The 15,216-nt window shown below is 38.9% G+C and overlaps 1 protein-coding gene across 6 annotated transcripts in view; it reads left to right on the top strand.

The window, feature by feature from the left end:
* Hdac9 (histone deacetylase 9) overlaps positions 1–15,216 on the top strand; it is an 869,516-nt gene that overhangs the window by 85,044 nt on the left and 769,256 nt on the right. For 5 of the 6 annotated variants that reach the window (XM_030246984.1, XM_006515264.4, XM_006515266.1 and 2 more), the window contains one exon: positions 4,299–4,415. In XM_030246984.1, the coding sequence (XP_030102844.1) occupies positions 4,394–4,415 (22 nt within the window). In that variant the 5' untranslated portion in view covers positions 4,299–4,393. Of the gene's footprint in view, positions 1–4,298; positions 4,416–14,130; positions 14,187–15,216 lie in introns of all 6 variants that reach the window. The other variant, XM_017315249.1, reaches the window with a different exon arrangement.

Here is a 15,216-nt window from a genome sequence, read left to right as displayed (position 1 = left end):
TTATAGATACAACTGCTTCTGTAGCCACAAGAAGGAGACAGAGCCAGCCTCCCAGGCAGCCACATACCATTGTATCAACCATGCATCACTGCACACACAGATCAATATTCCCCGAAACAGAACAGGAGAACTCTTTAAATGACTATATTCCAGTACACGGCTCTAATTGTAGTGATAACTTCAGCTTAATGTGGCTTATTGGAAATGAAAGTGCAGTAAGTGGGAACCAACGCCTAGCAACACAGAAAGGCCTTCTAGTTTTCTGTAAAACATTTAAATAATAATGTATTGGGAATGCCTCAAAATGTGTTATGATTAGGCAGTTATTTAAAAGGTTGAATGTCAAAGAGAGTTGTTTAAATTTTAAAAACGTTGACATTTCAAAGCCAGATTCTTGTTTCTCTGCCAGATTCGCTCTGTACTCAAGTTATGAAGTCAAAACCCAATGGATATATACTTATCACAATCAGCCTGGTACAGACAATTGTTATGTGTATTATTTGTGGAGATAGGTGACAAATGCTATCATGGTTAAGCTTTTGAAAGTTATCTGGAGAGATGAGTTATATTTGTAAATGGGAAAGATGTCAGTTGTAGCAAGGGGCATTATAGAATAAAAACACGAGGAGGGGGAAGGACAGCCATGGCCTTGATAGGATTAGAATGGCTTCATCTGTTGTCCCTGAAGGTGTCCTGATTCTTGGTAGTTGTTAGACACTTACTTGATTACCTATTTTTTATTTTTCTTATGAGCTAGAGTCTTGGTGTATAGCTTAGTTGATCTTCAGTTTGTGACACTCTTGCTTTTATTTGCCAAGCTGAGGGTATCAGCTAGGCTTTAAAACATTTTCAATAATCATTTCAGAATTTTATACAATGTATTTTGATCTTGTTCACCTCATTCCCCCAACTCTTCCCAGATTGTCTCTCATCTCCTTACCCTTCAAACTTCTCTCTCTCTCTCTCTCTCTCTCTCTCTCTCTCTCTCTCTCTCTCTCTCTCTCTCTCTCTCTCTCTCTTTCTCTCTCCCCTCCTCGTCCCCCTCTTCCTCCTTCTTACCCTCCTGCTCTCCTTTTAAAAATAAATAGAGTCCAGTATGTGCTGCCCAAATACTCTTGGGTATAGGGCCTGCCTTGGGAAGAGGTTGACCATGGGTCATGCTCTTAAAGAAAATTCACTCTCCTTCTCCCAGGAGCTATCTGTTCTTGCCTGGGTAGTACTTCATAGCCACCTTTCTGCTCCATGCTTAGATTTTTGTCTGTTTTGAGCTTGCACAATTCTTGTGTATGCTGTCATAACTGCTGTGAATTCATATTTTCAACTGCCTTCTTGTATCTAGACTGTTCCCTGAAGTCATACATTGCCTCTGGCTTTCATAGTATTTGCCCCACCTCTTCTGTGATGATCTTGGAGCCTCATTGGGAGGATCGTGATATAGTTGTCTTATTTAGGGATTTGCACTCCACTGTCTTTTGTTCTCTTCATGTGACTAGTTGCAAGTCTCTGTACTAATCACCTTCTCTTGCAAGAAAACCTTTCTCTGACAAGAGCTGAGAGATGCACTAATCTATGGGACTAACAATAAGTTGTTAGGAGTTGAGTTTGTTTTGAGTTTGTTAAGCAGAATATTGCTAGTGGGTTTTTCTTTAGGGCTTATGACCTATCTAGCAACAGGTGCTGGGCCCTGATAATGGTGCCAGGTAGGGTACTATCTTCTGGAGTGGGCCTTAAATCTAGAAAGTGGTTACTTCAACATCAATGCCACGATGTACCAGTGGTCATATCTTGCCACCAATTGTTATTGTAGCTCACAGAGTGCACAGCTGAGTAAGAGGTGACTTCTGTAAATAGCAGGCATAGTGTCTTTTAGAAACATGATGGCTAATCAGTATCATGAGACTTCCAGGTCAATACCAACTTTATTTCTCTATGTTCTATAACTCAGATACATGGTATTTTCAGCAATAGAGTCATACTGTCAAGTTTTATGGTGGTAGACAAAAGCAATGCTAGTAGCATATAATATTTGGGGTTCTATGGGACTCCCCTGGCCACCAATTCCAAAAAAGGTATCTTGTTTCTGGTACTAGACTTTTTATTTATCAGCCTATGTTGTCTAATAGGGGTAATGTCCCCTGTTGTAGAGTAGCTGTATTTAATTTTATTTAAAACACACACACACACACACACACACACACACACACACACACACACACACAAACACACACACACACACACACAATGTATATTTATATGTATTTTCTAGGCATCTATTACAGTAGTAGGTATTCATATGATGTCTTCAGAATGTCATTACTAGTTTTCCCTGCCCCTCCTCCCTGTTCTATTCTGCACCCCACAGCCCGTTTAATCCCTCTGTTCTGTCATATCACAGCAGTATATCTCTCATCTCTCGAAAGTCCTCCCTCTCTATGGTCTAGTTTCCTATGGCTATCCTAAACAAAACACACATATACGAAGATTCAAAACTAACATCTATGTATGAGAAAATATACAGCCTTTGTCTTTCTAGGTCTGGGTTGTTTACTCGGGATGATAGTTCTCAGCTCCAACCCAGGCTGTCACTGGTGTTTGGAAATGTATTTCCATTTATGAGATGTTTCAGCCCATGCTTGCTTATTTCAAATAATCTACAAAGTTAAATCTTAGTAGATTTACTCTTTTATTTACTTGAATTATGAAGCAGAAAGTCATGTTGATGTTTTTCATCTGCAAACTGTAGTGATGGGAGGTAAAGGTTGAGACATAAAATTTATAAAAATTATTTATTAGTTTAGCTCTTGTAGCAATAACTCAAAAACATTGATACAGTATTTAAATGCAGCTTGTGCCCGTGAAGATCTACGTAGGTGGTGTCATTATAGGAAGTCTGGCACCAAGGTCTTCCATTCAGTTGTCAATATCAGAATGGCCTTTTTTCCTATATAAAAACAAAGGATTTGCTCTTTGTTTATCCTTTTGTCGGGATGCCACTTTCTTACTGATATAGGAATCACAAATTTATTGATTGTGCTGGTAAAATGAGCACATCACTGTAACTTTTGAAAAGGATTTGCCAGATGTCCATTTTTAATGTTGTTAAGACTTTGTAGTTATCAAAGTGGGAAGAGAGTGTGAAGCCGTCTGTATACACAGGCATGCTGTTCTGCTAGGCTGCTTTAATAGCTCATTAGCATATTTCTACTTAAGATCTTTACAGCATTAGCGGTGTTCTTGGTGCTGTTATAGATTTCTTCAAAGAAGTATGTATTTATATCCAGCTTTATACTTTCTTGCAAAAATAGTAATAACACTTTCAAAATACTGATGGGAAATGAGTCTCAATAAATATGTGTGTTTTCTTGAGGTAGAGAGACAGGACTCTAAGAGCTCCGGTATCCTCAGTATAATACACTGTAGGTCAGATCTATTTTAGTTAGATGCTTACTAAGTGCAGTTTAAAAGTTTCCTTTCTTCTCTTTTCTTTCTATTTTTTTTTTTAATTTTGACTTTCCAGTAAACAGTTAGGAAAATGTCCTTGGAATGGCTTTTTCTCTAAGTGCCTGGATGTGGGTGTGCATTCAGACGCGAAGCAGAAAGCCCCTTAAATTCCCTCTGCGGAGTCAGTCCATCTAGTTAGTGGCACTCCTAGAAAGAGTGCCTCTTACTGCTTTTAACAGGAACAAGATTGCAAAAGATTTCAAGAAGTGGAAAGTGTAATGGGGACTTTCTGGGCAGTCCTATGGCTCATGACTTATTTGTTGCTTTTTTAGGCCATTATTTTTTTTTCCTCCAGCAACTGGTTCTTTTTTCTACAAGTAAATATTTGACAATAATAGCTAAAAATGCTATGTAGTGAGATATTTATATCCATAACTCCAAAAAAATCAATTTTCAGTTTCTATAGGAATGGAAACAGCCGTGAAGTGGCGGATTGGGAGCCATCTGTAACACGTGGAGCGCCTTTTCACTCACTGGTTCCTTCTATTCCTATTGGTTCCTTTCCCCCCAGAGTCCCGGTGCTGCAAGCAAGATGGACATTGGCTTCTGTCCCCTTTTCAGTGCTGGGGATCAAGCCTAGGGCCACATTCATACCAGACACACAGCAACACTGACCTGTTAACCCCAGTTCACATTTGTTCTTCTATTGCTAAAGAGTGAGAGAACTAAGAAGTTGATGTGACTCTCAAGGGCCCAAGTCAAGTTGTAACTGAGCTGAATCCTAGAGCCAGCTCTCTGGTTTTTAGTGTGATGGACATAATCTGGATAATACACAGTGTGATTTTCTTATACTCCAGGTTTCTTCTCTGCCATTGCCACGTGAACAACCATTTTCAGCTGAGAGCAGGCTGTGACTCTACATCTGCAACCGTCAGCCCTTCTGATTCCCACAATGAGCTCGCCGGTGCAGCCAGGTCAGTCCTGGTACTTTGAGAACTGGTAACGTACTTTATTTGGAGGATATTGCTTTGTGTTGCTTCAAATCAGGCAATTGAACTAATCAAGGAACAATTTTTCATGAAGATTAAACAATAGAATAATATATTTTGAGTTTTACATTTTATAGTGAATTCTCTATTAACCCAGTTTACTTTCGGAATAATTGCATTTGCATTGTTTTCTGAGCACTGGGCCTTGAGTCATCTGTTTCTAAATGAATGTTCAGATTAAATTATGTGCAGTTATAAAAAATATGATGCAAGAATTTAATTCATACCCGTAGTCTTTCTATTTGTTTTTAAATTGTGCTGTCAGTCTTGGGAGTCAGTTATGTGTTCCATCTCTTTGACACACAGGAAGGATATTTCTCCTCCCCACCCTTCTTTGCTGCCCCTCCTGTTTCCTATATACGTATTTAATAATAATCTCAGCACCTGCTTCCTATGAGACCAGAGTGATATGTGTGGTTTAGTACTGCTGTGATTAGGGCAGCCAACACCCATGCCTCCAGGAACAGGGCGTTGCTTTTAGAGCAAAATACGATCCAAGTTTTGAGAAGATGGAGTAGGGTCAACTACCACATGTTAGTCACAAATAGATTGTAAAAGCATTTTCTGCTTTAGTCATTATAGGAGTGTTTACCTCTGTATATTCTGTGGCACCGTGATAAATTTGAGTTACCCCATTCTCTAGGTCAAAGACAATGCACTATGATATTCAGAGCTCATAAAAGCAAATCATTTGCCAAGGCTTCCACCCTCTGGAGTGCTGCTCCCTAGAGGAACAGCTCTTGATTCCCACTGTCTTCTCAACCATTTTCCCAGGCCTCCATTAGGCTGTTGCCTGGAAATGATAGGAAAGTCTAACTCGATTGTAAAGGATGTGAAGATTGTCCAAAGTTTTGATCACAGCTGTGCCTTATAATTGGGGTTGTGTCGTCTAGATGGACAGGTGAAAGGTTACCTAGGCCTGGATCCTTAAATAGCCTGATGGCTCAGCACTCAAATTTCAGCATGCAGTGACATCTATTGGAAAGGTTGTTGAAACAAGCATTATATGCCGAAAGTTTTACTTCATCTATTTGTGGTTGTTTGAATAGAAATGGCCCCCACAGAGCCATAGGGAGTGACATTATTTGATGGTATGGCCTTGTTGGATTTGGTGTGGCTTTGTTGGGAGAAGTACATTACTAGGGGGTGGTGGGCTTTAAGGCCTTAGAAGCCCAGCTCACTACTGAATCACAGTTCACTTCTGCTGCTTCCATAGTGGACCAAGATGCAGAATTCTCAGCCCCTTCTCTAACACCATGTCTGCCTGCATGCTGCCATGCTTCCTGCCATGGCGGTAATGGACTGAACCTCTGAACCAGTGAGCCAGTCTCAATTAGATATTTTTCTTTATAAGAGTTGCCATGGTCATGGCGTCTTTTCACAGCAAGAGCAACCCTAACTTAGATAGCATTTGAGAGGAGACCAAGAGTTGATCATTTGTACAAGGTCCCTTTGGGAAGGATGCTATCGCTCTGTGTAGAACAAGATTTGGAATTGCAGATCTCAGTTTTTCCTCTTTTTCTTCTCTCTTTTTACCTCCAAAGAGCCTGTTGAAGTGTATTCTGTGAGGTGTCTTGTTCACTACAGTTATAGGACAGGATTATCAACCTTTCTATTGAGACAAAAATATGATCTTTATTATCTACACAGCATTTAAATATGTGGGTATTTATTTTAATTTAGATTTAGTATTTCAAAATTGCATAGTTAAAAAAGGTACTTAATTTAGAGCCACCATAGTGAAATATAGGTTTTTTTTTTCCTCAAAGTAATATTTGGCAATTAGAGTAAACATACCCTGCCTCACAGAATATTGATTTTATAATACTGATTTTAGGAAAATACTCTTTGAGGCTGCTATTTTAATGCAAAAGTTCTTGCCCATTATGGTAATTGTTCAATTAGGAGAAGTGAAAAAAATAGTCCATAAATAAGAAGCCATGAGGAAAGCTCATTTGATCTTAGGGCCACTTTAGCACATACGTAGTTCTACTTGACAAAAATCTCAATTAACTAGGAAGTATTTACAAATGAAGTTCAAAATTTCATCAGCATTGACTCCTATAGGTATCATGTCCATTGATTGCTAATAGTTCACTCTAATCAGAGACCTAGAGTACAAAGTAAAAGAAAATGCTTTTGGTGTGGTCATCGCAATGCTCTAATATTGCTCTTGCCGGTGTCCTGTTGAGACGCATATCACTGGTGAGACAGTCATTTCAATCAGAAAATGCTTTCTAAATTCTGAACCAAGGATTGAATTGGCCTTATGCAATCATCATCTATTTATTTTGTTTTCTTCCGTAAGCAGTTCCTAGGCTTGTGTACAAGACAGAAAAATAGACTTGCTGCAGTGCTTCCAAAAGTTTTGTAAGACTCTCTCAGATTACTTGTATTTGCCTTGAATACTGGCCCCGTAGTACTGTGACTTCTTATTTTCCCCTGTATAAATACTAGACTCAGAAACATTTTTCTATCCATATTCAAATACAGTTTGGTATCAAAGAAAATGATTACTTTCTTGATCATGTATTCAGTCAAACAATAAGTACTGATTTTTGTACATAGCACTTGGTTGTTATTTTAATCTTGCTACCCCAATAATGTTCAAAGTTAGAATTTTTGGGATTCTTTTGTGTGCTGGGAAATACGGAGGGAAGTCTCTCTCCCCATGGTTGTTAGCTGATTGATGCAGCTAAAGTATTTATTTATCCATTCAAAACTTACTGAGTATGGACTCTTTGTCAGGTAGTATGCTCTCCAGCAGGGATACAGCCTAGTAAAACATACATTCTACCTATGGACAGCACCCTTTGAGACAGAGACAGAAACAGTTAAAGTTTTGGCCCACTCAGTGCCATATGTATTTTAATGTAAGACTACAAAACCTGTTTCTTCTGGACAGCAGTCTAGATTCCATATCTTCTATATGGATGGCCAAGTTTCAAAGGGAAAAACTTTCAGGGCTCAGTTAACTTTGTGTTCCCCGAACAGCAGATAAGAAATCACGTAGGTCGGTGTTCAAAACGCAGATTCTCAGACTCTTTTCTGTCAGTGAGCTTTACCATAAAACTCTAGAGGGCTAGGAGTTAGATGAAAGATATTGCCACGTGCAAAATACTCTTCATTTGCCTAAAAGCCCTATTGATTCTCATCTGGTGGCATTGCAAAGAAGAAAAATGCTAAGTCTCTTTTGTTAGCTAACATTTCATATGGTAACCACATGAAATAGTCCATTGAAACCTAGAGGAGATATATTTTGTGGGGAAAATTCCAGAGCCTAACAGGTCTTATTTGCTTTCTAGGCCATCCCAGTTTTCTGAGGTAAAAGATGGGCCAAAGGGATGCTTACACAGCCTCTGTTTTTATTTTTATTTTTTCTTCAAGAGAAGTTTAACACAGAAGAGATTTTTCACACAACCTTACAAAATTTAGAAAACATGTTTGAGCTATAAACTGTTTCAAGAATAAAATAATTGTGTACATCAACCTTAAAATGATCTTGGTGTGATTTTTAATTTTGACAAATATAATTTTAATGATGTAATTTTCTAGAAAAATGAATCTATAAGAATTTTTTCAAGCACAGGGCCAATGTATATGGCACCTGGAGATCTGTGAAAAGCTGTGCCCTTTGGGGCTCCTCAGAAGCTTTCTGAAGTACTGTGGCTATAGCCCTGTCTACTCCATCAACCGATAGAATTTGTTGTTCATGATAACTTGCTTCTCCCTTCCTCATCACTGTGGGAATACTTACAGAAATGGTCTACCTGCTAACAGTAAGAGAACGAGCTTGTTTATTGAAGCAGGAGCTCCACAGCATTCTTGTGAATGTTGTATTCGGTCCATCTTCTCACATTCATTGGCAAATCTTGGGAAAAAAAATTACTGCAGGAATTTCCCTTCTTGTCTCGGTTTTGCTAAACAGCTGTATTCCCTTATAGAAATGTAGAATAGACTTAACTAATGATCAAAAAGTTCTTTGAAATATAAATTGTTATGGAAATGCTAAGTAGCATAAACAATTCGAGGGCAAGCATTAATAAAAGCTTTGCCGCAAGCATCTTTAAAGGGAACTAATAAAGGCTTCATGGTTCAATTAATACAGCACAACTGTGAGTTTTCTAGAAGCATATGGGACCCAGAAGGCCTGCCCCTGTTTTTAAAATTTACGAACTCTTTAATGATTCACCACTTTCGCTCCAGCGCGTTACCCACCGTGGTGCCGTTTGGTCATTAAGCAGGAAGCTAAAACCAGGACAAAGCTGCAAACAAATAACATAATGTTCAAGTGAGGATTTTTCTTCATTTTTTTTAACCAGTATGTTATCATAAAAATGAAAGCTAATGAAATAGACTCTTAGCACAAATGAAGTAGGTTATGGCTTCCCTAGATACACACTAAACCTTGGCTTTGTAGTGAGATGCGGGTCAGGTCCTATTACACGAAGCACCAAGTAGCCCAAACATCTTCAGGCTCTTAGCCAGTTATCTACTTCAAATAGTATTCAAAAATATTCCCAGATAGTAAAATAGATCAGTCTGTTGAAGATATTGTTGTGACAAGATTATATCCCAGGTTACAGTATTCGTGGGAAGCATTGCTATAAATTTATTACTTATTTTAAACTATTTTTCATCAATTTAACAGAGAAATGATTTATTCTTTTGCTACTTCTAAGTCAAAATTCCAAATTGGAAATTATTTTTGAAATATAGAGATGACGTTTTATTCATTTTCCAGTTCCCAAGCAATGGTGCTTGGGACAGGACTTTCTCTAGACTGTTCAGAGAGACACATGCCTTTCTCTACACTGTTCAGTGTCAATGTATTTGGACAACTTATTTGTTCTCAGTTTTGGTTTTCACAATTTACATGTGTGGGTAGTTTAGAGATTGCTTATTGCCTTTGCTGTTGTAACACTATAGACAAACCTTCTGTCTTAGTCACATGGAGTCTAGACACACTTTCCAGAGTCATGACGGTTATTTCTAGTTGCTGTACAAGGTCTTGTGTAGGTCTGGTCCTTTGAACTTCTTCAGGGTATGGTTTCAAGACATTGGGCACTCTTCTGTTGAAGTGATGGAAGAACTATGGAAGAAGTGAGATATTTGTGGTAACAGGTTCTGTGCTTTTGTTTGTATACCACTGGGTATAATTCAATCCCCTGGCATATCTAACTGCAAAGGAGGCTCAGAAACAAAGTATTACAGTTGTACCCTTCTAAGAAGGGACTAGGCCTTACATAATTATGATGTGCTGACAAAGGGGTATACTATGCAACACATTGTGACACACTACGCTTCCACTATAAGAATTGTTTAATATTCTATCTTATTTCATTTTATTTTGGATGGGGAGGTTGCAAATGCAGAAGGTGTGTGTAAATGGATGGGGTGGGATTAGGATGCATGATGGGAAATTTAGGAAGAATCAATTAAAAGTAAAAAAAAAATCTAGGCTAAATATACAGTGATAGATGATTTGCACTGATTTTTTTTTATGAACACAATTATAAAGCAGTGCTTGACTGGGTATTCTCTGAAGCTTCATGAGTGAAGCTGTGGTTCTGATACAAAATAATTGTGGACAGCCTTCTGTTGGCAACATTCTATGAAGCCCTTACCCAATGTTTTCCTCCTTTCTCTATTGCCCAGTGTTTGCCTTTAAGAGATTTAAACACCCCTCCTGTCTTCTTTTCCATCTCCCTCCACTCTCACAACGCTGTAATAATTTTAAGGGACTGCAGAGGGGAATGTGAGGTAGCTCAAACTTTTTTTTAAATCACCTTCAAATGCCTTACTTTCTATAGTTTCCCGTGTGTGCTCAATCTTTATGTTGTTTTGATTTGCGTGTATGACTCAGTGCACAGCAGTCTTTTCCATTTCTGATTTACTGTGTCTTAATTTATTATTAGGAAGCTAAGATCTCTGTGAACGAATTGTTCCTAAGGCAGTAAACCGAGGAAGCACAACATTTTCTGTTGGAGTAAAACACATGTGCGTGTTTATGCTGACATTTACTTCGTCTTGTTTTCTGGGACCTGGACGGCCTCGAACTTACATTAGGTCATTTTGCCTCTGTCTCCTGAGTGCTGCTTTTGTAGACATGCACCACTATGCCTGGCTCCAGCCTTCATTTCCAATTAAAGCTTATGCCTCCTTTACTTGGTTCCTTTAGTTCTCGCTCTCTTTTCTTTGTGTGTTGACAAGATGCCGAATTCCCACTTAGTGAGGAAGTGTCATGGACTTGAGGGTTGCCAAGCTGTCCATAAAAATTATAACCATTCATTTTCGATGGCTTTTTTGACCTAATAATTCCAACTTTAAAAATTAATGCAGTTTTTGCTTATTAGTAGCTGTGTGTATGTGTGTGTGTGTGAGAACATGTATGTTTATGGATGCCAGAGCACAACGTCAGGTGCCATTCCTCAGGTGCTGTCTAACTTTCCTTTTCTTTTGAGATACTTAAGTCTCTCATAGATCAACAGCTTGCCTTTAGGGTAGGCAGATGTTTGGCCAGCAAGCAGCAGGGATCTCTTTGCTTTGTCACCCCAGCACAAGATTGTAAACGTATGCTACCATGCTTGGATGTCTAGGGATCAGACTCAGGTCCTCATGTTTGACAGACATTTACTTTATTAACTGAGCAACCAAGGACAGCGAGTAAGTAGCAAAAAAGTTCAAAACATACATTTTCAACTTACATGAAATTTTAGATTTTCTTGTACAAAATGATGAACTTTTAAGTACACAAATAATTGCAGTCTTCCACAGAGGCTAATTGGGTCTTACACTTCCTGTGCATCTTTATACAAATTCATTTTTTAACTTTTTGGTTCAGTTCTGTACTGTTATTTGATGGAGAAAGCAACCTCTTACGTATCAACTAGAGATAGCTAGTGAGTTTGGTTCCTTTCCTGTCTGCCCTATGACTATATTTTTCTGAAGATGGTAGCCAGCATCTACAGATGAGGATCAGGAGCAGGGCTTGTCTCTCAGAACTGTGGGCAACCTCTTGGGTAGGCTTTGTTTGTCACGCAGAGCCCTGAATGATGCAATGCCCCAGCCCCCGTGGAGCAATATCTGCTCATAATAATGCCACAACCCATTAGTTGATCACAAACTCCCTGATTCCATAGGGACTCGCCCCGATCTAAATGAGTGACTAATTCTAAAACTGCAAGGGAAAGCTGACGTCTTCGGGGAGCAGTGACATGTTAAGGCTAGATTGTTTATTTTACTTGTTGTAACTGCAGGATCATTAAGGAAATGCCTACATCCTGTTGTGATTGTGTGCTCTGCAGCAATAAGGAGGAGGAAAACATCTGAGTTCTGTTTCAGCGACCCTTCCATCCCATACAATCTTCTCCTCACTGCCCCTAAGGGGAAGAGTGCTCATATTCCTTGGGCCTTAAAAGTACCTATGTTTCCTTGCTTTGCATACATTTAACTATTAAGTAAAAGACTATGCAATTATTGAGATTATTCATATAAGGTTAAGAGCGTAATGGCAAGCTCTGGAAACACCCATCATTTCTGTTTCTCAGTAAATCTCCCTCTGTGTTCACTCTGTCGCACAGCTCAGTGCCCTCATTTTACCTTTTCATTGAACTTTTATGCTTTCTGTATTCCCCATGAGCAGCCTTATCCACAGTGTCCACTCTGAGGACATATTCTGCTGTATGTTGATTACACGTGGCTTAATGAAGAAATTCATCCTTAGTATCTTTCTGAACCATGTACTAGAAACTTTGTCCTTTTTTTTTTTTTTTTTTTTGATAAATCAGACATGTCTCTAGCATTGCTCCGATCTTGTGGTCTAGATGAGGTTGTATCTGAGTTTTACATTTATATCTAAAAACTTCAGATACTAAGCATGTTGCAGGCAGCATTGAGTAGGGACTCCAGAGGTGCTGGGAAGCCTCTCAGAGAAGCTAGCCTTGTTCCAACTGACTCTATTGTATTGACATCTAGGTATTGAATGGGTTACTTTAACTGTTTGAAGACCAGTTTCTACTTTTATTCATTTCCGGCAGCTACTGTGCCAAATTGCTACTTAATTTTAATTAAAATTAGAGAAAGTTTTCTTTCATGAATTGTTTCACTGGATGGAAATGCAATTTTCAGCTGGACTGTACTCTTCCTGAGGCCCCGGATGAGAACCCATTTCTCTTCTACCACCTGCCGGCTGCCATGTTCCCCAGTTTCTGGCTGTTGCACTTCAGCTTTCTCCCCGGCATGTCAGCTCTGTGTCTGCCTTACAAGGATGCCCTATTCATTTCAAGATCATCAATAACCTATGTGAACGTTTTTATGTAATGTCCTCTTTTTGTTTTTGTTATTTTGTTGTTGTTGTTAGTTTTGGGCAGCATACATAGGTTCTCACAATAAGTTGAAGGTATCTCTGGGTGGGAATAAGGGTCATTTTTCATCAACCCTGGATCAGATATAATTTTCAAAGTTATGCTACCTTTCAGTTCTGTTCACACATTGCTGTTCTGTTTATTCATTCATTCACTGAAGATTTATTTCATGCCTTCTGGTATGTGTCAGACATGGTGCCAGGTTTCCGGTGTAGTTTGCTTGCTGTGCAGCATTTAGTAAAGTCAGTATGCCCTTAGTCCAGTTGCCGTAGCAGAAAAAATGTTGAGGGAAAGGTAAAAGAGAGCGATGGAAGCTGTAAGAAGTGTTCTTGGTAACTTCCTTTCCTATGATCCTAGAGCACAAGCCACTGTTGTGTTTGGGGATTGTACTTCATCCCAGGAATCGCAGTGTGCTCACCCTGCAAACCGCAAAGTGTTTGTAAAAGAGTGTCGGGTAGAAGCGTGTATCAGAACCCGTTTCATTCCATTAAAGGAATCTATGAAGTCCAAACACAAAACACAGAGCATTTTTAATCTTAACAGTCCTTGCCCCAGAGCATTTTTACTCTTAATGGTTTTTATTAACACTGCCTGTAATCAGCGCCAACGTCAACCTGTTCCTCACTCACACGTGCAGAGTGCAAGGACTGACACGTTCTTTACATTGAAGTAGAGTATTTTGTAATGTTAGTGTTGACCATAGAAAACTTGTACTCTAGCTGATCAGGAAAGCAAGCACGTGGGTCCTGATGCAGATGCGCGGCTGTAAGTCCCACTGACACACACAGAAGACAATTGGATGCTCGTAGGAAAATGAGCTCATACCTGGCTCAAAGGGAATTTGGAGAAAGAAGCCGTTGAAGTGCCCATAATGGCTATATAAGATTTTAATAGGCATCTATTAGGGTAGGATAATGGAGAGAACATCTGCAGAGGTCTGGCATTGGGGATGGTGGTGAGTTGAGGCTGGCCGTGGGAATTAGGGTTCCAAAGCTGGACATAAGTTTTCTTTTGACACAGCTTGTTGGTCTGGAACCGTAAGAACTTGAGAATTATACCTTCAAATCTGGCCTGCTTTGTAATTAATGAAGCTATATATTTTTTTCTACTGTAGGAGGGTGGAATATATTTTATTTAATATCTGAGGGTTTGATGGATTTAAAAGCCATTGGAACTATGACTACTGCATTCATTCATATGCTAGCTTTCTAGCCGACAAGAATTAGGAACAGGCTTCAGTAAAGAGAATAAAAACAGGATGCTTTATTCAAAAGGTTTATGAAGAATCGCCAGGGTATGTGACTGAATGGAAGACAGACAACAGAGGAAGGTAAGGAAGGAAACTGACAAATTCAAGATAATCAAGTGGGCAGGGTGAATGACATTGATGGCGAGGCTAACTAGTCTTTTTTTAATCCCTTACAAACGCACAGCTCCTGTCAAAGAATGCATGACACACTGAAAAGAGGCTCTTAAATTTTTAAATAAACAATGAACCAATTTCTCAGTTTTGAATTTTTCTACCTGTGATTTAAGATTCTACATATTTAGTAATTACAACAGCTTGAAAGAGACAAATGTAAACAGTTTTCTCAACTTCTGTTGCTTGGTTTTCTGAGTCTGGTTCCATCCCAAATCCTTGGGGCCTTTATTGGCTTCCTTTTTTTTTTTTTTTTTTTTTTTTTTTTTTTTTTTAATTTTGCTTACATAAGCAGCCCACAGTGTAAGAGGTTTGCTTATGGAGAGGTGGTGTGAGCACAAGAGGGCTTGCAGAACTGGCCATGATGTCTGTCATTTTGAAGCAGTTTGTGAGCAAAGATATGGAAAAAACAGCATAAAGTGCAAAGTGTCTTGACCAATGAGTGTGTTTTCCCACGCTCCACTCTGAACAAGCCTTGGAACTTATTTTATTCTGCTGCTCTGATAATGAGTAGGCATTACAAGATGTATTGCACTGAGCAGGAAGGGGCTGGGCAGACAACTCAGTGGAACAGAGTTTGCCTAGAAAGTTCGGGGTTTGGTCCTCAGCTCAGAAAAACAAATTATTAGGTAAGTTAAGGTTATCACCTTGCAGATATAAAAGCTGCATTCTTTGTCGCCATGTCTCACTGGAGCAAGGAAAGATTCAGGGATTTGTGTTGTTCTCTGGCCTCAGATTGTTGCACAATTAGAATACAACATCTTCATTAAAACATTTCATAGTATTGAATAAAGAAGGCTTTATAACAGATCCATGATGTGTCAAAAATATTAAATCGTATAATACTGTACTCCTTATGGTAGTTTCTTCATAATTACATTTTTCTCTTTGAATTTTATAATTTCAGCTATTATGAAATTAGTCCCATTCCTACATTCTT

Source organism: Mus musculus, chromosome 12 (genome assembly GCF_000001635.26).
Source record: "Mus musculus strain C57BL/6J chromosome 12, GRCm38.p6 C57BL/6J".
NCBI lineage: Eukaryota > Metazoa > Chordata > Mammalia > Rodentia > Muridae > Mus > Mus musculus.
Note: the sequence above shows the minus strand (reverse complement) of the source record. Positions and strands in the feature narration are given on the sequence as shown.